Source organism: Dreissena polymorpha, chromosome 2 (assembly GCF_020536995.1).
Source record: "Dreissena polymorpha isolate Duluth1 chromosome 2, UMN_Dpol_1.0, whole genome shotgun sequence".
Taxonomy (NCBI): Eukaryota; Metazoa; Mollusca; class Bivalvia; order Myida; family Dreissenidae; genus Dreissena; species Dreissena polymorpha.
Genome location: NC_068356.1, coordinates 146,696,322 through 146,718,394, shown reverse-complemented (window position 1 = coordinate 146,718,394; position 22,073 = coordinate 146,696,322). Strand labels below are relative to the sequence as shown.

Below are 22,073 nucleotides of genomic sequence, written 5' to 3'. Positions count from 1 at the left end.
TGCATATACGTAAAGTGTTGTCCCAGTCAAAAGGAAGGGGCTGACTGCATATACGTAAAGTGTTGTCCCGGTCAAAAGGAAGGGGCTGAATGCATATACGTAAAGTGTTGTCCCAGTCAAAAGGAAGGGGCTGAATGCATATACGTCAAGTGTTGTCCCAGTCAAAAGGAAGGGGCTGAATGCATATACGTCAAGTGTTGTCCCGGTCAAAAGGAAGGGGCTGAATGCATATACGTAAAGTGTTGTCACGGTCAAAAGGCAAATCAGGCGACAACACTTTCCGTCTTGACTTCTTTTAACGAAAATGTCCCGAAAAGAGGAAAGTGTCTGCACAGGCTCATCTGGGAAGACACTTAAGGCATTTGCATTAATCCCTGTTTTCCCAGAGAACTACACAAACATTATTTCAATTGTAATATTAATGATATGACACACAGGTTTGCAATTACACATTTTTATTGTACTGGCACCGCTTGGTTTTCGGTAGTTGGAAAACAATGCTTTTGTTAAGGGTTTGCTTAAAAAATAAGTGATTATTTTCAAACCAGTATACAACATTAAAAATGAGGTAAATCTAGGCAAATTATTATTCAACTATATGGTAAACTATTATCTGAAGTTATCAGAGTGAATATTATTGTTCTAACATTGATCAACATATTTCTGTCATGCATATTGCAATGTGCACTGTGTGTCTGATGATTTCTTATAAGTATTAATGCTTATATTTTTATCATAACATATGTGCAATAACTTGGCCAACAATTTCCTTCATTCATTTTGCAGTGCTTACTGATTTAAGAGCTTATATTTTTAGTACAACAAACACAATGTATATGAAATAACATTGCCAACAATTTCTTCCATGCATTATAAAGTGTTAATAGCTTTTAATTGCGTATATTTTGATCATAACATATTTTTTATAGAATTGCCAGAAATTGTGTCCATGCATTGTGAAGTGTCCACTGTAATGGTTATATTTTGGTCATAACATATATACCACTGTGAACAATATTCTCCACACATTTTGCAGCGTCCACTGTCAGATGTTGAATCGGGTCCAGACCAATCTCACCCTGTACCTGATCCCTCGAGAGTGTTTTGTCACAGAGGCCCGGTACCAGCCTAGCTCACAGACACGGACAGACGCCCAGTATGAACCTGTCCCACTGCCACCTGTACATGTCCTACTGGAGGAAACCTCCGACATCTGGGTCAATGTAGGTGAACTCATTGTAAAATTACAGAAAAGAAGAGTGCATAATACTTTTACAAAAAAATCATTATAAGGTTTTTTGTAGTAAATACTGTCAATTACTAGTAATTAATATTGTAAAAGCATGATAGTTCATGGTTTAAAAAAACAACACTTTGTAGTGGACACATTACTTCATGGATTTCTGATTAAAAAAAAAGAGAAAAATTGGTTGGAAATGTTCCATTCTGTTTGTTTTTAATGCGTGGATTGGTCAACTCACAAAATCCAATGTTTTGAGTTGAAGGTGTTGTCCATGTTTCGCCTGTGCAGTCTGCAACTGCTAATCAGGGACAACACTTGCCACCTACTCTAGAATTTTGTTTAAAACATTATTATTTGCAATGAAAAATTCCATAAATGTGGAATTATCCAATTATAAAATTAGCCTGTGAAGACTGCACTATTTAATCGTGAAACACCCTTTACTCACACCCATATGCACTCTGCACAGGCTAATCTGGGATAACACTTTGCACACATGCATTAAGCCCCGTTTTCCTAAATGTTAAATCTCATATTTAAAATCTTCTGCACTTGTCACAGATCACAGACATACTGCATTTCCTGCCGGCCAGGCCCGACTCTAGGGATGTAGGGTTTCTGTGGATGTCAGAGAGATCAGGATACCGGCATCTCTATCGGGTCAGTGCATCACTGACTCATCATGGACAGACTCAGCAAACAGGTAACTCAGGTTGGAGTTGTCGTAATTTTAGCCTGCTTTGGTAAAACAGGGCTGAATGCATGTGCCTTTAGTATTGTGCCATTTTTGCCTGTGCAGACAACATTTTCTGTTAATTTTTAGTTGAGACGAGACTTTCTTTACAGTTTTTTTTATTCAAGCGAAAAGTGTCCTCACCATGAGAAGTGCACATGCTAATCTACGATAACACTTTAAAAAATGCATTAAACCTGTCTTTTTCAGAGCAAGGCTCATGTATAATTATACCTTCACCAAGTGTGATGAAAAAACAAATATCTGATCAATGTTGTATTAGACAGTGTTGATACAGCTAACAAGCACAATATAGTGGTGACATATTGTTAAAATTTCATGATGTCATTTGATATTTTCAGCCATTTGCTTTAGTTTAGTTTTGGATGTTGAAAATGTCTCTGTACCTGAAACATCTGCTGTATTTTTCAGTGTCCAAACATTGGTTGTGTAAGGAATAAATGTCTTTGATTACTTTATGTCTTAACTTGAATAAAAAGAAATATATCTAACGATGAAACCATATCTGTATGCATGCATAAAATTGGTTTATGAATTCAGAGAGTTGGATCAAAGACCAATTCAAATGTGTAAACACCACAATATTAAAAAAACTTGGTTATTTCACTAAAAAGTATAAACAGAATATTGACAAGATGCATAACAATCTGAAATGCAGATTTTATGTAAAAACTACAAGCATCCTGATTCTGTCACAGTTGTAACAATGTATTTCCATGTTTTAAATGACTTTCCCTGAAACACCGTGTTTTCACTGACTGTCCCTTTAACTCTTATTTCCATGTTATCACTGATTGTCCCTTTAACAAGTACTTTATGTTTACACTGACTCTCCCTTTAACACTAATTTCTATGTAATAACTGACTTACCCTTTAATACTTATTTCCATGTTTTCACTGACTGTTCCTTTTACATGTTTTTCCATTCTATCACATACTTTTCCATTATCGCTTATTTCAATGTTATCCCTGACTATCCTTTTTACCCACATTTCCCTTTTATTATCACTGACTATCCCTTTAACCCATATATCCATGTTCTCACTGACAGTCCCCTAGACACTTATTTCCATGTTTTAACTGTCTGTCCCTTTGACACTTATTTCCATGTTTAAACTGTCTGTCCCTTTGACTCTTATTTCCATGTTTTAACTGTCTGTCCCTTTGACACTTATTTCCATGTTTTTACTTCCTGTCCCTTTGACACTTGTTTCCATGTGTTTACTCACTGTCCATTTAACACCTTTATCCATATTTTTAGTGACCGACCCTTTAACCCATATTTCCATATTTTCATTGACTGTCCCTTTAACACCTATTACCATGTTTTCAGTGACCAACACTTCAACCCATTTTTCCATGTTTTTAGTGACTGACCCTTTAACCCATATTTCCATATTTTCAGTTACTGTCCCTGTAACACTTATTTCCATGTTTTCAGTGACTGACCCTTTAACCCATATTTTCCTGTTTTCGGTGACTGCCCGTTAAACCCATATTTCCATGTTTTCGGTGACTGCCCCTTTAACCCGTATTTCTATGTTTTCAGTGATGTCCTGTGAGAGTGAGATCACACAGATCACCACTGGGGACTGGGAGGCGTCCTCTAAAGAGGTAGCAGTATCTTAAAACTATATATATTTGAACCTGTCTTATTATTCGGTTATACTGTAAATCATTATTTTTCTTGGGAAATTGATTTTTCGTTGATTTTATGGGTTGAAAGATGTTTGAATTTCACCCAAACAAAATTGGAAAATAACAAATGCAAATTTCTCATTTTTGTCCGAAATCCAAGAATTTACAGGAACAAAATTGTTCATGTCCACGAAAAAGTTATTTTTGAACAACCAGGAAATTTCAAGCCGAAAAATGTAAATCATTTCACAAGACTAGTTAACTAACATATTCAAGTTGTTTTTTTAATTTTGTAAACTCAAATTGACTACTTGTTCACCTGTTTTTTTTTCTTCCTAGTGATTATTTTGAACATGTCAATTTGAAAAACGTCACCAATATTTGTTTACAAATCTTTTTCTGAAGAAGCTTTAAATTTGCTTATGTTTTCATCTGTATGAGCGGTTTAATAAAGCTCATTAGGTCATTGTCAATCTGAAATCGCTTGAAGTCACCCAGGGGTGACTAGAAGCCGATTCTTGTCACCCTAGGGTGACTTCAAGCCGATTCATGTCATCCTGGGGTGACATGAAGCCAATTCTAGTCACCCTGTCAGCTTGAAGTCACCCCAGGGTGACATGAATCGACTTCTAGTCACCCCCGGATGACTTCAAGCCATTTCAGGTCGACAATGACCCACTGAGCTTTAATTACCCCTCGTCTCTGTTTTCAGATATGGGTGGACGAAACACGAGGTCTGGTCTACTTCCTTGGACTAAAGGACACTCCACTTGAAACACATCTGTATGTATTGGAATTTAAACAACCCAGTATAATATTTACAGCATTGGAGTAACTTTCTTCGATTTTTAAAAAATGCAAAAAGAAAGCCAAAAAAGAGATCCTGCCTGCCCCTTGTTTAGCAAGATGCTTTACCTTTAGTGATCCTACGTCTCACTTGTTATCTCCACCAGGACTGATATTCCAAAGAGAAATCTGAGTTTCTATTTGGAGCCACATGTTTTCAGCTTTTAAATTTATACAATATAAACCGTTATTATTATTTTTTAACAATAATTGTGTTCAAGGCATTTTAATTTCAATGGACATAAACACAACATAGCCTTTAGAGTTTTGTGAAAACATGCTCAGATTTAGTTTTGAAAATAATAAATGAAATATGTTGAATTCAATTTACTGATATTTTTAGAATTGTAAATATTAGCCCCACTATTGGAAAACAGAGCTTACTGCATGTGCATAAAAGAAAGACCCACATAAGCCTGTGCAGTCCACCCTGGCTTTTCAGGGATGATACCTTCCATTTTTGTGGGTATTTTTTGTTTTTAGGAAATCTTTTCTTAGTGAAGGCAGACAGTGTTGTCCCAGATTTACAAGTGCAGTCTGCACAGGCTAATTTTGGACAACACTTTACCCACAAGCATTAAATCCCGTTTTCCCAGAACGAGGCAAATATGAAATACAATGTGTCTTTTTCTGTGAAAGCTGGTCATAATGCATGTGCGTAAAGTGTCGTCCCAGATTAGCCTGTGCAGTCCGCACAGGCTAATCAGGGACGACACTTTCCGCCTAAACTTGATTTTCGGTAAGGAGGGACTTCCTTGAAACTGAAAATACCATTAAAGCGGAAAATGTCGTCCCTGATTAGCCTGTGCGGACTGCACAGGCTAATCTGGGACGACACTTTACACACATGAATTCAGCTCAGTTTTCTCAGAATAAGACACCAATAATCATTGTATTATTCCATGCCAGGTATGTAGTCTCCTACCAGACCCCGGGTCCTGTCTACAGACTCACTGAGCTTGGGTACACTCACAACGTCACACTGGATAAGGTGAGACAACACTTGCCAACATCAGGAGTTATATGAGTCATGTGCTGGGAAAACTGGACTTAATGCATGTTCAAAACTGTCATCCCAGATTAGCCTGTGCAGTCCTCAAATGCTTATCCGCATTTATGGAAATCCAGTTGAGTGGAAAGTTCGGCCCCTGATAAGCCTAATCCAAGGACGACATTTTATGTACATGCATTAAGCCCAGTTTTCCCATGAGTTCTGAATACCTTGAGATATATTAAAATAATCCACATCGAGGATCAAACACTAGGCCTCCTGATTACATGCCAATGCCATAGCTAACCAACTACGCCATCCTTACCTTCTTAGATTATGCAGCATAATTGGTGGCATAGAAATATGTACAGTACAATAGACAGTGAAGCACTTGTTGATCTTGAGCTTTATCATATATAACATCATTAGCTCACCTGATTGCTCAGGTGAGCTTTTGTGACCGGTCTTTGTCCGTGGTATGTCCGTCCGTACGTCCGTAAACATTTGCTCGTAAACACTCTAGAGGTCACATTTCTTGTCCCATCTTCATGAAACTTAGTCAGAAGCTTTGTCCCAATGAAATCTCAGCCAAGTTCGAAACTGGGTTGTGCCTGGTCAAAAACTAGGTCAGTAGGTAAAAAAAAAGAAAAACCTTGTAAATACTGTAGAAGTCACATTTCATGCCCAATCTTCATGTTACTTTGTCAAAATGTGTGTCTTAATGATATCTTGGTTGAGTTCAAAAGTGGTTCCGATCCGTTGAAAAACATGGCCGCCAGTGGGCGGGGCAGTTTTCCTTATTTGGCTATAGAGAAACCTTGTAAACACTCTAGAAGTCACAATTTTTGCCCAATCATCATGAAAGTTGGTCAAAACATTGGTTCAATTGATTTCTCAGACGAGTTCGAAAATGGTTGAGATCGGTGAAAAAACATGGCCGCCAGTGGGCGGGGCATTTTTCTTTATATGTATATAGTGGCAGTTTTCCCTATTTTGCTATAGAGAAACACCTTGTAAACACTCTAGAAGTCACAATTTTTGCTTAATCATCATGAAAGTTGGTCAAAACATTGGTTTTATTGATATCTCGGACAAGTTTGAAAATGGTCGGGATCTGTGAAAAAACATGGCTGCCAGTGGGCGGGGCATTTTTCTCTATATGCATATAGTGAAAACATGTGAACACAGTAGAAGTCACATCTTTGGCCCAATTTTTATGAAATTTGCTCAGAACATTTGTTTCCTTGATACTAGAGTTGAGTTCAAAAATGGTTCCGGTCAGTTGAATAACATGGCTGCTGGGAGGGGGGCAGTTTTCTCATTATGCCTCCCCCTTTCAAAGAAGAGGGGGTATATTGTTTTGCTCATGTCGGTCCCTCTGTCCACCTGATGGTTTCCGGATGATAACTCAAGAGCGCTTATGCCAAGGATCATGAAACTTCATAGGTACATTGATCATGACTCGCAGATGACCCCTATTGATTTTCAGGTCACTAGGTCAAAGGTCAAGGTCATGATGACCCGAAATAGTAAAATGGTTTCCGGATGATAACTCAAGAACTATTATGCCTAGGATCATGAAACTTCATAAATACATTGATCATGACTCGCAGATGACCCCTATTGATTTTCAGGTCACTAGGTCAAAGGTCAAGGTCACAGTGACCCAATGCAGTAAAATGGTTTCCGGATGATAACTCAAGAACGCTTATGCCTAGGATTATGAAACTTCATAGGTACATTGATCATGACTCGCATATGACCCCTATTGAATTTCAGCTCACTAGGTCAAAGGTCAAGGTCACAGTGACCCAAAGCAGTAAAATGGTTTCCGAATAACTCAAGAACACTTATGCCTAGGATCATGAAACTTCATAGATACATTGATCATGACTCGCAGATGACCCCTATTGATTTTCAGGTCACTGGGTCCAAGGTCAAGGTCATGGTGACCTGAAATAGTAAAATGGTTTCTGTATGATAACCTTAAGAACGCTTATGCCTAGGTTCATGAAACTTCATAGGTATATTGATCATGACTCGCAGATGACCCCTATTGATTATCAGGTCTCTAGGTCAAAGGTCAAGGTCACAGTGCCAAAAAACGTATTCACACAATGGCTGTCAAGGTCACAGTGACTCAACTTAGAAAAATGGTTTCTGGATGATAACTCAAAAATGCTTACGCCTAGGATCATGAAACTTCATAGGTACATTGATCATGACTCGCAGATAAAATAATGATGAAACTTGATCAGGATGTTTGTCTGGACAATATCTAGGTCAAGTTTGACATTTGGTAAAGATTGAATGAACCAACTCCTCTCAGGTGAGCGAACTAGGGCCATCTTGGCCCCCTCTTGTTTATTATTCCTGCTGGAATGAATTAGAATGGGGTTAACTAGATTCATCATAGATATATGTTAGTCCGTCTGCCCTTGTTGCAGTTCCCCCAGCCGCGTGCACATCCAGCCGTTCATCTGTCTATCAGTCTGTAAAGTCAAACGTGTCTGACCAAGTACTCTGACACATTTCAATGTTTTTTTTTCCTTATTTTATAAAGATGTTTAATTTTTATTAGCCTTCTTTAAAGTTTTAAATTGAAATAATATTAAATGTGTATAACAGTACAATTACAATTCACTTCTTACTACATCAAGTTGTTCCTCGCTGCTTTAGTTATTGTTGCTGCTTATCGTCCCTTTCAGGCTTGCTCCATGTTTGTGACAGTGTTCAGCGCTGTGAACTCAGCTCCCCAGTCTGCTCTGTACAGAATAGAGATCTCACCCCAGTCTGTACAGACTCAACCCCTGGCCATTATCATGTCATCCACAGGTAAGTAGTCAGGGGCCTATAATTCAATGTATTGTTGTGTTTATTATTTGAAACAATTTTATTTTGATTTCAAAAAGCACACAGGCTTATCAGGGCCAACAGTTTCTTCCTTAACTTGATTTTTGCTTAAAAGAGAATGATTTTGACAAAAACTTCCATGCATGCGGGTTGTGTCGTCCTTGATTAACCTGTGTGTATTTCGCAGGCTAAAGTGGGAAAACTATTTATACACATGCATTATTCCCCATTTATCCAGAGCAAGGCTTATTTTCATGATTGTTGTTAATTGCCTTCAGTTGAAAGCAATTTTAATTATTAACGTTAATTGCCTTCAAACAAAAACTTAAATGATTATTGTTAATTGGTTTTCAGACTTTCCTGACTACAGCTACCCAGTGATGTTCAACTACAAGAGCAAGTCAGGCCACACAATGTATGGGATGTACTACCGGCCCCACAATTACCAGCAAGGGGTCAAGTACCCCACAGTGCTGTTTGTGTATGGGGGACCGCATGTACAGCTGGTGACCAACTCCTTCAAAGGGCTCAAGTAAGGAAACAGTTTGACTTATATCGTGTATAATATGAAAACAAGGATCTAAAGTAAGGAAACAGTTTGACTTGTACAGTATTTAATATGAAAACAAGGGTCTAAAGTGAGGAAACAGTTTGACTTATACAGTATTTAATATGAAAACAAAGGTAATAAAACAGTTTGCCTTGTACAGTATTTTATATTAAACAAAGGGGCTTAAGTGTAAGGTAACAGTTTGGCTTGTATAGAATTCAATATGAAAACAAGAGACTCAAGTGAGGAAACAGATTGACTTGTATAGTATTTAATAGGAAAACAAGGGTAAGAAAACAGTTTGCCTTGTACAGTATTTAATATGAAAACAAGGGTCTAAAGTGAGGAAACAGTTTGACTTGTATAGTATTTAATATAGGTATAGTATTTAATATGAAACAAAGAGGCCTAAGTAAGGAAACAGTTTGACTGGTATAGTATTTAATATGAGAACAAGGGCCTAAAGTAAGGAAACAGTTTGACTTGTATAGTATTTAATATGAAACAAAGGGGCCTGAGTAAGGAAACAGTTTGACTTGTACAGTATTTTATATGAAACAAAGGGGCTTAAGTAAGGAAACAGATTGACTTGTATAGTATTTAATATGAAAACAAGGGACTGAAGTAAGGAAACAGTTGTACTTGTATAGTATGAGCCGTGTAATAAAATAATAGCTATGCGCTCCATTTTGTTTTCCCTGTAACTGCACAGGCTAATCTGGCAGGACACTTTATTCATAAGCATTCAGCCCATTTTTCTAGAGCAAGGTTCAAATATTTTTCTATTTCAGGCATGTACGACTGCACACACTGGCTGCGGAAGGTTTTGCTGTTGTCATTATTGATGGAAGAGGCTCGTGTAGTCGAGGGATCAAGTTTGAAAGCCATATTAAAAACAGACTGGTATGTTAACAATTCGATTAGAAGTACTGGAAACTCATTATTCTTGGGACATACATTTTTTTTTGGTTTGGTGGGTTGACCAATCAATGAATTTAACCAAATCACATGAATTTAACACAATCACATAAATTAAACACAATCACATAAATTAAACACAATCAATGAATTTAACACAATCACATGAAACACAACACATTAATTTAACACAATCACATTGGAAAATAACATATATGCAATCACATGAATTTAACATAATCACATGAATTTAACACAACACATGAATTTAACACAAACACATTGGAAAATAACTGATACGCATTTTGTTTTGTTTTTTCTCAACATAAAAAATTAGCAAATGTATGTGTGCACCAAAAAGTCAATTAAAAAAAATAATCAAAATTTCATGCAAACGAATATAAATGATGTTTCTGTATTTGTAGTTATTTTCAGGGTCTCTGATTAACAAGGGCATGGTAGATCTACCGGATATGTCAAAGTGAACAGAAGTACCCCATCTTTCCACATTTAGATATAATAAATATGTTTGCCTTGAAGTTTTAACTTGCATTATCCTTTACGTTGATGTGGTTTTAATTGAATCTAATTACGCATTGGTTTGTATGCTCATTGTAAGTATACATGATTGCTTTTTTATATAATGATAAGTATAGTAATCAAATTACTCTTGAAAAGTGTAAAAGTGTAGATTTTGATATGTCTAGCTATGGATGTCTCAAAATCATTTGTTCAGCGAGACAACAACATGAAGCTGGGGACGTGGATTTTGAGATAGTTACGCGGGAGTTTTTGACTTTGAAATAATTAAGTTCCACTAAAGTGATAGACTTTTAAGATAACACATTTTTGCTAACATCTTGCACTTTGAGATAATGAAGTTCAGTTGGAGTCTTAGACTCTTAGATAATGAAGTTCAGCTGGAGTCTTGGACTGAGATAATGAAGTGCTGTTGGAGTCTTAGACTTTTAGATAATGAAGTTCAGCTGGAGTCTTAGACTCTTAGATAATGAAGTTCAGCTGGAGTCTTGGACTGAGATAATGAAGTGCAGATGGAGTCTTGGACTTTGAGATAATGAAGTTCAGCTGGAGTCTTGGACTTTGAGTTAATGAAGTTCAGCTGGAGTCTTAGACTCTTAGATAATGAAGTTCAGCTGGAGTCTTAGACTCTTAGATAATGAAGTTCAGCTGGAGTCTTGGACTGAGATAATGAAGTGCAGCTGCAGTCTTGGACTTTGAGATAATGAAGTTCAGCTGGAGTCTTGGACTTTGAGATAATGAAGTTCAGCTGCAGTCTTGGACTTTGAGATAATGAAGTTCAGCTGCAGTCTTGGACTTTGAGATAATGAAGTTCAGCTGCAGTCTTGGACTTTGAGATAATGAAGTTCAGCTGCAGTCTTGGACTTTGAGATAATGAAGTTCAGCTGCAGTCTTGGACTTTGAGATAATGAAGTTCAGCTGCAGTCTTGGACTTTGAGATAATGAAGTTCAGCTTGAGTCTTGGACTTTGAGATAATGAAGTTCAGCTGGAGTCTTGGACTTTGAGATAACGAAGTGCAGCTAGAGTCTTAGACTCTTAGATAATGAAGTTCAGCTGGAGTCTTGGACTGAGATAATGAAGTGCAGCTGCAGTCTTGGACTTTGAGATAATGAAGTTAAGCTGGAGTCGTGCACTTTGAGAAAACGAAGTTCAGCTGGAGTGTTGGACTGAGATAACAAAGTGCAGTTGGAGTTTTGGACTTTGAGATAATGAAGTTTAGCTGGAGTCTTGGACTTTGTGATAAAGAAGTGCAGCTGGAGTGTTGGACTTAGAGATTACAAATTTCAGTTAGAGTCTTGGGACTTGTAGAGCAGCTTGTGTCGTGCGTATACTTAAGTGCATCTGCAATTTAGAGGCCAAACGACTACCAGCCTGTAACTGTATGTTGGATTTCAATGCCTAACATAGATGAAATACAGATGAAAGGCCAACACTTTCTCATGGCTTATTTAGACTGAAGTTCATCTTAAGTTAAGATTTAAGTATGATCATTATGAATCCTAGCCCCAGTCTGGTGTCTGACCTCAGAGTACTACAGAAACTCAGCTTATTGTCTTGCATATAATACAGACTGAAGTTAACTTAAGGTTGCATAATCAAGATCATGACTACTGTGTGTTGCCATGGTCACCATGTGTGTTACCATGGTCACTGTGTGTTCATCGTTTCAGGGCACTACAGAGATAGAGGATCAAGTGGAGGGTTTACAGTGGCTGGCATCACATGTAGATTTTATAGACGAAGATAGGATAGCAATACACGGATGGTCTTATGGTATGTTGCCTCACTATAAGCAATTCACGGATGGTCTTATGTTTTGTTACCTCCCTGTTAGCAATACACGGATGGTCTTATGCTTTGTTGCCTCACTGTTAGCAATACACAGATGGTCTTACGGTATGTTGACGAGCTGTTTTGATCTTATTGTTTGCGTTTTTGGAATTACATCTATTTTGAAAGTGTCTGGATTTAGGTACTCTACTGTTGTTATTAACAACATGGTACAGGACTTTGTTTAATGCATTGTTCATTTACTGTTAGTTGGCAGTTTCCACTAATATGTTGACAGAAGCTTAGCATTGAACACAACTTCTCCTGTCTTACTTCTTTAATGTTTTGTTCAATTCAGTGATCTGCAGCAATTTGTTACAAAAACAGCAAATTTATCTTCATTTAGGTACTTCTCTAGCGTTGAAATCTTACTTACTGGGACATTCTTGTTTCAGATTTTTTTTTCAATATGAGTCTTGCTATGGGAGAATGGGGCTTAATGCATATGCGAAATTTGTCTGCCCATTTAAGCCTGCGCAGAGGCTTATAAGGGACGACACTTTCTGCCGACACTGATTTTTGTTGTTAAGAAGCGACTTCCTTTAAATCAAAAATTATACAAAAGCAGAAAGTGTCTTCCCTTATTAGTCAATGCAGTATTTTAGTTGGCCAATAAACGAAGATGATATCTTCTTATATCAGTCATTGCCTCACACAATAAAAGTGTTGCTTACATTCCTTCCAGGTGGCTACCTCTCCTTAATGGGCCTGGCTCAGAGGCCTGATATATTCAAGGTGAGTGCCCTAAATCAATTTCAAACCTCTTCATACATCACTTTATAAATCATTATATACGGATACATCAATTTGTATATATATATATATAACTGCATATCAGTGTATACATCCCTCTATTTATCATTGAATACATCACTATATGCAGCAATTTGTATAACACTATAATCCCTTTGTACATACCTTAATACATCACTTTGTGAATCACTTTATATACTGACGGAAAAAAGTTGAGCTATATGGTTAATGTTACGGTATAAAAAATATCAAATGACCTTGGGCTTTGTTTATCTTTTCGTTAAGGTGTTGATCCTTAAATCGGTTCAATATGTTTTCGTGTGTAATACTGTTCCTTGAAAGCATACTGGCGGAAAAACACAAAACCACGTCGTGCACGTGCACAGCAATTTATGCTTTGTAAAAACAAAAACGACTTGAATGTGTAGATTGGTAAAGGAGTGACATAAAGAAAGCCGGATAAAAAAAAATCGATATTCCAAAAGGGACGTGTTCCAGGACTGACATTGGAAAGACGTCAACAATCGCTTGGAATGCTTGTTGCTGGCATGCCTGTAAATGACGTCGCCAATCACTTTGGTGTCCATAAATGAACTGTAAGTCGCCTAAGGACACGGTATCAGCAAACTGGAAGCGCTAAAGACCAACCTCGCTCCGGAAGACCTAAAAAGACCACTCAACGTGAAAACAATTACATCATGACGTCATCGAGGCGTCATCGATTTTGGACGAGTGGTAAGATTGCCGCTAGGCTGTACAACACTATAGGGACGCTCGTTTGCAATAGGACTGTGCGCAACCGATTGCGAGCGTCAGGATTACATGCCTACAGACCCTACGTTGGGGTGCCTTTGTCACAACGCCACCGCCAGGAAAGGCTCAACTGGACGATACTTCATCAGCGATGGACACGTGCCGACTAAAACGATGTTTTATTCGCGGACGAATCGAGATTCACCGTTGATTTTGCCGATGGAAGAGTGAGGGTTTGGCGGCGTTGTGGCGAACGGTTTCATGACGCCAACGTTGAGGAACACGACAGATATGGAGGTGGCAGTGTTATGATGTGGGGTGGCATCAGTCACCAGTCAAGAACAGATCTTGTTCACGTCCCCGGGACACTCACATCCGTTCGATATTGCGAAGAGATCATCAGACCTGTTGTCGTACCTTTCATACGCCAAGGACACGCCCACATATTTCAACAGGATAATGCCCGTCCTCACACTGCATGTCATATACGGGCTGTATTACAACAAAACCATATTGTAACACTGGATTGGCCTGCAAGACCTCCAGACCTTTCTCCAATTGAACACATGTGGGACGTGTTAGGCCGAAGAGTAGGTAAACGTCATGACGTCGACAACGTAAAGGACCTTGAGCGGGCCCTTCAGAGAGGGTGGGCGAGGATCCCTCTAGTAGGCATACGTGACCTTATTGGCAGCATGAGACGAATATGCATGGCAGTTTTTGCTAAAGCGGGTGGCCATAACAGATATTGACAGTATGCGACATTGGATTATGATATGCCGAAATTCACGTAACATTTTTGACCAGATGAACTTGAAGAAAAAGAATTTGTTTTGATACAGAAATGTGGCTTAATGGTTAATCTTTCAATATTAAAAAATAAATTGGAAACAATTTTAATGTGTCAATATTTATATGCATTTGAACACATGTAGCTAAACTTTTTTCCGTCAGTATACATCATTTGATACCTTCTTTTATACATCACTTTATGAATAACTTCATACAACAATTTATAGATCGCTTTATGTATCACTTTATACATCACTTGATGATCACTCTATGTATCACTGCATAACATCACTAAATACATCACTTTATACATCACTTTATACATCACTTTATGTTGTGATAATTCTTTATGTTTATAATATTTTTGTTTCAAATCATCTTGCATGAGATTGGAAATTCTTGAAAATATTGGTAGCCATTGCTCAATTATAAGTATTATGTTTGAGTTATTTGTCTGTTAATGGAGCATATTTGAATACTGAATACATGTAATTATATGTATATGAGCCTCATTCTGGGAAAATGTGGCTTAATACATGTGAGTAAATTGTCGTCTAAGAATAGCCTGTACAGTCTACACAGGCTTATCAGGGACAATTTCTACTTGTATATTTTTTTGTTTTAAAGGAAGTCTCTTCTTAACAGAAATCCAATTCAGGTGGACTGCACAGGCTAATCTGGGACGACACTTTACACACATGCATTGAGCCCTTTTTTATTAGAGTGACGCTATATATATTAGACCAATCGGCTGTTCAATTTGATGTTTGTATGCCACAGGTGTCTATAGCCGGCGCCCCGGTTGTAGACTGGCACCTGTACGACACTGGTTATACGGAGCGGTACATGGACCTGCCCACTAACAACCTGTACGGGTATCACCGTGGCAACGTGCTCACATATGTGGACAGCTTACCGGAAGAGTATGTACTGCTGTGATTAAGATGGACATAAAATCTGCACACACACACAAATATATTTGCGTTTTTATGACAATTCGACCCAACTTAAGAAGTGAACATTATGAAAATGGAAAACATTTGTACCTTTTTTATACCTCCTGACTTATGAGCCGGTAGAAGAATGACTAAATTTTTACAACAGTGTAAACTCTTGATAAGGTTGTAGGATGTTCGTCCGGTTCTTAACCAGTAAACACAAGGCTTGTGTTTCTTAAGAAAAAACGATACAAAAATTTATCATACCACCGCATTGATATCTGCCTGATATAACTTTGCCTGATATATTTTTTTATATCATGGTCAACAGGAAGTATCAGTCATGTGTGGAGGATGGTCATATTACTCGGAATCAAGTATAAAGTAATAATTTTAAGTAAAATCTAATCAGATTCAACATAACAAACAATTTGATACCAAGACGAAGCTATTTTAAACACAGAATGCAACACAAACAGCAAAAAAATGTTTTTTACAAATATTAAGCGCGCGCTCCTGACGTCATTATTAACACGTCAAACGACAATTAAGTCATATTCTTTCCTGCTAAAACTGCAGTTTTTTTAGCAATTTATTCATTATTTCTTTAAAATCAGGGACGTTGAGATATGAAAAAAAGAAAAACATGTTACTGCCTGATCTTTTTATAATGTATCAGGCTCGGCAGTAATAAAATAATGTCTCGGGAAGCCTCGCAGTTATATTATTCTAAGCCTTGCCAGATCAGGCAGTAACCTGTTATTCTCAATACACCATACCTGTTTGCTGATACCGGCCTGATATAAAGGTGTCTGGTATAATTATGTATATCAGGTCAGTAGAGGGTTATATCTGTCAATGTTTTGATCTGAATCAAATATAAAGTATTAACGTATTTGTAGAAATAAATTGGTTTCAACAATGCAAACAATTTCATACAGAGATGTAGGATATTTTATACTCAAACGTCATGAAGCATATTCATCATAGCCAAAAACTGTTGTAGCGATTATATTTCAATACTTTTTTATAACTTTGTGCGTAGAGGTATGAGAAACAGAAAAGCAGGTTTCTTCCCTTTTGTTTTGTGATACAACAGGATAAGAATTAATTATGAGCCCCACCTGATGTATAAGACAACGATAGCTTGTTGTTCTCTATGTCTCATACTAGTTACTCAATTTCTGACATAATTTCATAAAATAGAAATCCAACGGCATCCCATTTCCCATCTTATGTTCACATGTATCTTTGATAACATACTAGTGCATGTTGTTCTGTGAGAATCGTCTAATCATCGTTCATGTCATCAGTGAAAATCGTCTACTGATTGTTCATGTTTTTCAGTGAGAATCGTCTACTGATCGTTCATGTTTTCAGTGAGAATCGTCTATTGATCGTTCATGTTCTCAGAGAAAATCGTCTACTGATAGTTCATGTTTTCATTGAGAATCGTCTATTGATCGTTCATGTTTTCACTAAGAATCGTCTACTCATCGTTCATGTTTTCAGTGAAAATCGTCTACTGATTGTTCATGATTACAGCAAGAATCGTCTACTGATCTTTCATGTTTTCGGTGAGAATCGTCTACTGATTGTTTATGTTTTCATTGAGAATTGTCTACTGATTGTTCAAACAAGGCAAACAATTTCATTTCTAAGATGTAGTATATTTTATACTCTAACGTCATGAAACATATTCATGACTGCCAAAATTGAAAAGTCGTAGCGATCATATTTTATTATTTATTAATAATTGTATGCGTAGAGGTATGATAAACAGGAAAGCAGGTTACTACCCTTTTCTTGTGTGATATAAAAGGATAAGAATTGATTCTAAGCCCCACCTGATGTATTACACAACGATAGCCTATTATTCTCTATATCTCGTACTAAGGGACTCAATTTCTGACATTATTACATAAAATAGAAATCCAACTGCATCCCATTTCCCATCTTATGTACACATGTATCTTTGATAACATACTAGTGCATGTTTTCAGTGAGAATTATCTACTTATCGTTTATGTTTTCACTGCGAATCGTCTACTGATCGTTCATATTTTCAGTGAGAACCGTCTACTGATCATCCATGTTTTCAGCGAGAATCGTCTACTGATTGTTCATGTTTTCAGTGAGAATCGTCTACTGATTGTTCATGTTTTCAGTGAGAATCGTATACTGATCGTTCATGATTTCAGTGAGAATCGTAAACTGATCGTTCATGTTTTCAGTGAGAACTATCTACTAATCGTTCATGTTTTCAGTATGAATCGTCTACTGATCGTTCATGTTTCCAGTGAGAATCGTCTACTGATAATTCTTGTTTTCAAGGAGAATCGTCTACAGATCGTTCATGTTTTCATTGAGAATTGTCTACTGATTGTTCATGTTTTCAGTGAGAATCATCTACTGATCGTTTATGTTTCCAGTGATAATCATCTACTGATCGTTCATATTTTCAGTGAGAATTGTCTACTGATTGATCATGTATTCATTGAGAATTGTCTACTGATCGATCATGTTTTCAGTGAGAATGGTCTACTGATTGTTCATGTTTTCAGTGAGAATCATCTACTGATCGTTCATGTTTTCAGTGATAATCATCTACTGATCGTTCATGTTTTCAGTGAGAATCGTCTACTGATTGTTCATGTTTTCAGTGAGAATTGTTTACTGATTGTTCATGTTTTCAGTGAGAATCGTCTAGTAATCGTTCATGTTTCAAGTGATAATCATCTACTGATTGTGCACGTTTTCAGTGAGAATCATCTACTGATCGTTCATGTTTTCAGTGAGAATCATCTACTGATCGTTCATGTTTTCAGTGAGAATCGTCTACTGATCGTGCATGGTCTGATGGATGAGAATGTCCATTTCCTACACACAAGCAAACTGGTGAACGCTCTCGTGAAGGCCTGCAAACCACACACTCTACAGGTGAGTGGCAGGGGTCAGTTGTCATGGAGGAGTGAAAATAGTCTTAAGTTGTATACTCGGGTCTAGTTGTCAATTGGCTCACAAGTACGGTCATAAGTGGTCATATAGCTCACTAGTTAAGTCTTACCTTATAAAATGACTCATTAGTACTGTTACGTTATGTAAGCATTCAACAGGTTGACAGGTCAGAAATTAAACAGTTACAACAGAATCATTCTGAAGTACTCTGTCGTTTATTGGTACAAAAGCTTTATATTTTTCTCATTTTTAACTATTTATTTCTCATTAACAAATCTATAGTATTATTTTATGTTTGTTGTGTTATTTTGCTCCTTTATAAACATTAGCCTTTTAAGTTTGTTATCTTCAATAAAAGTTTAAAAAAACACCATTCAATTTATTCATTTGACAACAGTTGGTTGTTATAAAAACAATAAGTAACATTTATAGGTGTAAGACAATTACAATGTTGATAATAAGTTGAGTCTTAAGTTGTAGGGACCAAGGAAGTCATGATTGTGTTATGTTTTCTATGGCAATGCCCGTATCTATTAAGTACACTTTTTTGCAAAAACTGGTTAAAATGTGTTTAACCAACTTCATTTCATGTCAGCCATATATTTGTTCCGCAATCTGTTTAAACAGGGCTTAATACACATGCGTAAAGTATTTCCCAGAATAACATGTGCATTATGCAAAGGCTAATCTGGAACTATTATTTCAGCTGTTATGGAAACAGGCTAACCTAGGACGACACTTTACCCACATGCATTAACTGCGGCTTTCCCAGAGCAAGGCTCATTGTATATTTCAGTTGTATCCCAATGAGAGACATGGCATCAGAAGTCACGAGGCGTCCGAACACTACCGCGTCTTGGTGCTTAACTTCCTAAAACACAACCTGTGATATGTACAAATAACTTAGAAGAGTAGTCTTGGATACACAATACAGAACACTCAGAGTGGTGATGGAAACCTTTGGTACAACATGAAAAAAACACAAGTTGTCATGGATACACAGTTCAGAACACTTCATGCACAGTACAGAGTGTGATAATCAGAGTAGTTAATGAAACTCTTACAGTTGTCTTGGTTACTGTAAGAGTAGATTGGGAAACTTATTACAGGAGAAAACACTGTGTTTCAAATGGGATCTGTGCTATACAGCCATCGTGTGTCACTGATACACCAACATTAAAACCAGTACAATTCACACTGTCTCACATTCAGCTTTAGAATGTTTACTGATTTGTAGTGTACATTAATAATTGGGCCGTGCTCTGTAAAAAAAGGGGGTTTAATGCATGTGCGTAAAATAACTTCCCAGATAAGCCTGTGCAGTATGCAGTATTAGGGACGATTATTACCGACTAAACTTGATTTTTGCTAAGGAGAGACTTTCTTTAAACTTCAAAATACAAAAGCAGAAAGTTCCTTCCCTGATTGGCCTGTGCAGACTGAAAAGACTTGGACAGCACTTTACACACATGCATTAAACCCCTTTGTCACAGAGCACAGTCATGTATAGTGGGTAAACACATGCATTAAACCCCTTTGTCACAGAGCACAGTCATGTATAGTGGGTAAACACATGCATTAAACCCCTTTGTCACAGAGCACAGTCATGTATAGTGGGTAAACACATGCATTAAACCCCTTTGTCACAGAGCACAGTCATGTATAGTGGGTAAACACATGCATTAAACCCCTTTGTCACAGAGCACAGTCATGTATAGTGGGTAAACACATGCATTAAACCCCTTTGTCACAGAGCACAGTCATGTATAGTGGGTAAACACATGCATTAAACCCCTTTGTCACAGAGCACAGTCATGTATAGTGGGTAAACACAGGCATTAAACCCCTTTGTCACAGAGCACAGTCATGTATATTGGGTGAACACATGCTAAGTAATTTATTAAATTCAAGCGTGTAAATTAAATGCGTGTACTTATAAAAAAGACACAATTTTGTTGGTTTTTATGTTGATTTGGTAAAATCAAGATATTTATCTTTTATCATACATTTATGTTGATTTTACCAACTTTGTATCTATTGTTGGCACCTTTTTTAGCAATGAGATTTTTAGTTGAATATGTTATAAGTTGTAAATATGTCTGAGAGATTGGTTTAGTTTAAATTGTTCAGTACCGTAGCGGCGTACATAAATAAATAAAAACTATCAACTTTATTGTGGATACATATGTTTGTGCTAGTGGTATTGGAATATAGCCGTCGCTTTGTCCGATTGCCTGAATACCGGTACTATTTTGTCTGCCTGTTTGTCTGATAACATATGATATGAAATGAAAAGGTGACAACCATACATTTTTTATTAATACTTCTGCATGTACAAATAGAGAATGTACGGTTGATACTACGATATCGAAGAAACCACGATTGCCGCATGTATAAAAAGTGAATGTTAGGTTGATACTACGATATCTAAGAACCCACGATTGCTGGATGTATAAATTGAGAATGTAAGGTTGATATTGCGATGAATCCCGGACAACGATATCTAAGAAACCACGATTGCTGCATGTATCAATAGTGAATGTTTGGTTGATATTGCGGTATCTAACAACCCACGATTGCTGGATGTATATATAGAGAATGTAAGGTTGATATTACAATGAATCCCGGACAATCGCTCCTACGGACAATCGCTCCTACGCTAAATTTGACAGGGCAGACAGGCGCTCCTACGATGTTTTTACAGGGCGGACAGTTGCTCCTACATTATTATGCCAACCGGACAATCGCTCCTACATTATTTAATATCTAAGAACCCACGATTGCTGGTTGTATAAATTGAGGATGTGAGGTTGCTGGATGTATGACTACAGAATGTAATGTTGATAGTGGGATATCTAAGAACCCACGATTTATTGATGTATACATAAATAATGTACGGTTGATATTTCTATATCTAAGAACACAAATTAACTGGATGTATAAATAGAGAATGAAAGATTGATATACCGATATCTATAAAACCACGATTGCTCGATGTATATAAAGAGAATGTAAGGTTGAAGAACCAAAGATTGGTGGTTGTATAAATAGAAAATTTAAGGTTGATAATGTGATATCTAAGAACCGACTTGATAAGTCAAAACTGTTAAAAAGCAACGAACCCGCTACCGAGAAAGCCATATGGTTTGACCATTATGGTTAAAGGCTTGACTTAACATTTGAGGATCGTGGGCTCGATTCCCGTCCCGGTGTGTTGTGATCGTCATTGACATTATTTGTACGTCCATTCTTCCCTGACCTGTGATTCATGTAGTGCAGTGTTCAATTTCTGGCGTAAGTATTTGCACTTAGAAGTAATAAACCAACTTACACAGGACACGTGTAAACAGTTTAACAGACCGCTGTGATAGGAATGAAATATGTTTGAACACGGCGGAAAATTCTTACAAACAAAAACAAACTACCTAACAAATCCATGGTATGCTTAGGACCATGTTTCGACCTTGTGGCATGTGTCTTTAACGCAATTCTACGAACAAAAGTATGATCAGAACCTCTACACGATGTTTTTAAGATTATTTTCTCAGATGTACAATATGTGTTGGGGTCACCGCCTTGGACGGTAAATACACAACGTAGAGAAACTGTCACATCATACACTAAAGTAAATAAACATTTAACATAATATTTAGCATCGCAATTCTTATAAAAGGATTAAACGACATCTATTAAATTAATGCAATTGAATTACTCA

At 37.1% G+C, this 22,073-nt stretch overlaps 2 protein-coding genes across 4 annotated transcripts in view; one reads left to right on the top strand and one right to left on the bottom strand.

Moving 5' to 3' along the window:
- The window catches only part of LOC127869348 (uncharacterized), a 206,784-nt gene that overhangs the window by 34,586 nt on the left and 150,125 nt on the right, over positions 1–22,073 (bottom strand). The window lies entirely within an intron of this gene.
- Positions 1–22,073, top strand: part of LOC127870168 (dipeptidyl peptidase 9-like) — a 106,122-nt gene that overhangs the window by 10,041 nt on the left and 74,008 nt on the right. The window contains exons 9-20 of the mRNA XM_052412824.1: positions 1,037–1,223; positions 1,805–1,946; positions 3,547–3,611; positions 4,348–4,418; positions 5,391–5,472; positions 8,181–8,307; positions 8,680–8,857; positions 9,667–9,778; positions 12,005–12,107; positions 12,850–12,899; positions 15,243–15,385; positions 18,229–18,340. Of these exons, the coding sequence (XP_052268784.1) occupies positions 1,037–1,223; positions 1,805–1,946; positions 3,547–3,611; positions 4,348–4,418; positions 5,391–5,472; positions 8,181–8,307; positions 8,680–8,857; positions 9,667–9,778; positions 12,005–12,107; positions 12,850–12,899; positions 15,243–15,385; positions 18,229–18,340 (1,372 nt within the window). The remainder of the gene's footprint in view (positions 1–1,036; positions 1,224–1,804; positions 1,947–3,546; positions 3,612–4,347; positions 4,419–5,390; positions 5,473–8,180; positions 8,308–8,679; positions 8,858–9,666; positions 9,779–12,004; positions 12,108–12,849; positions 12,900–15,242; positions 15,386–18,228; positions 18,341–22,073) is intronic.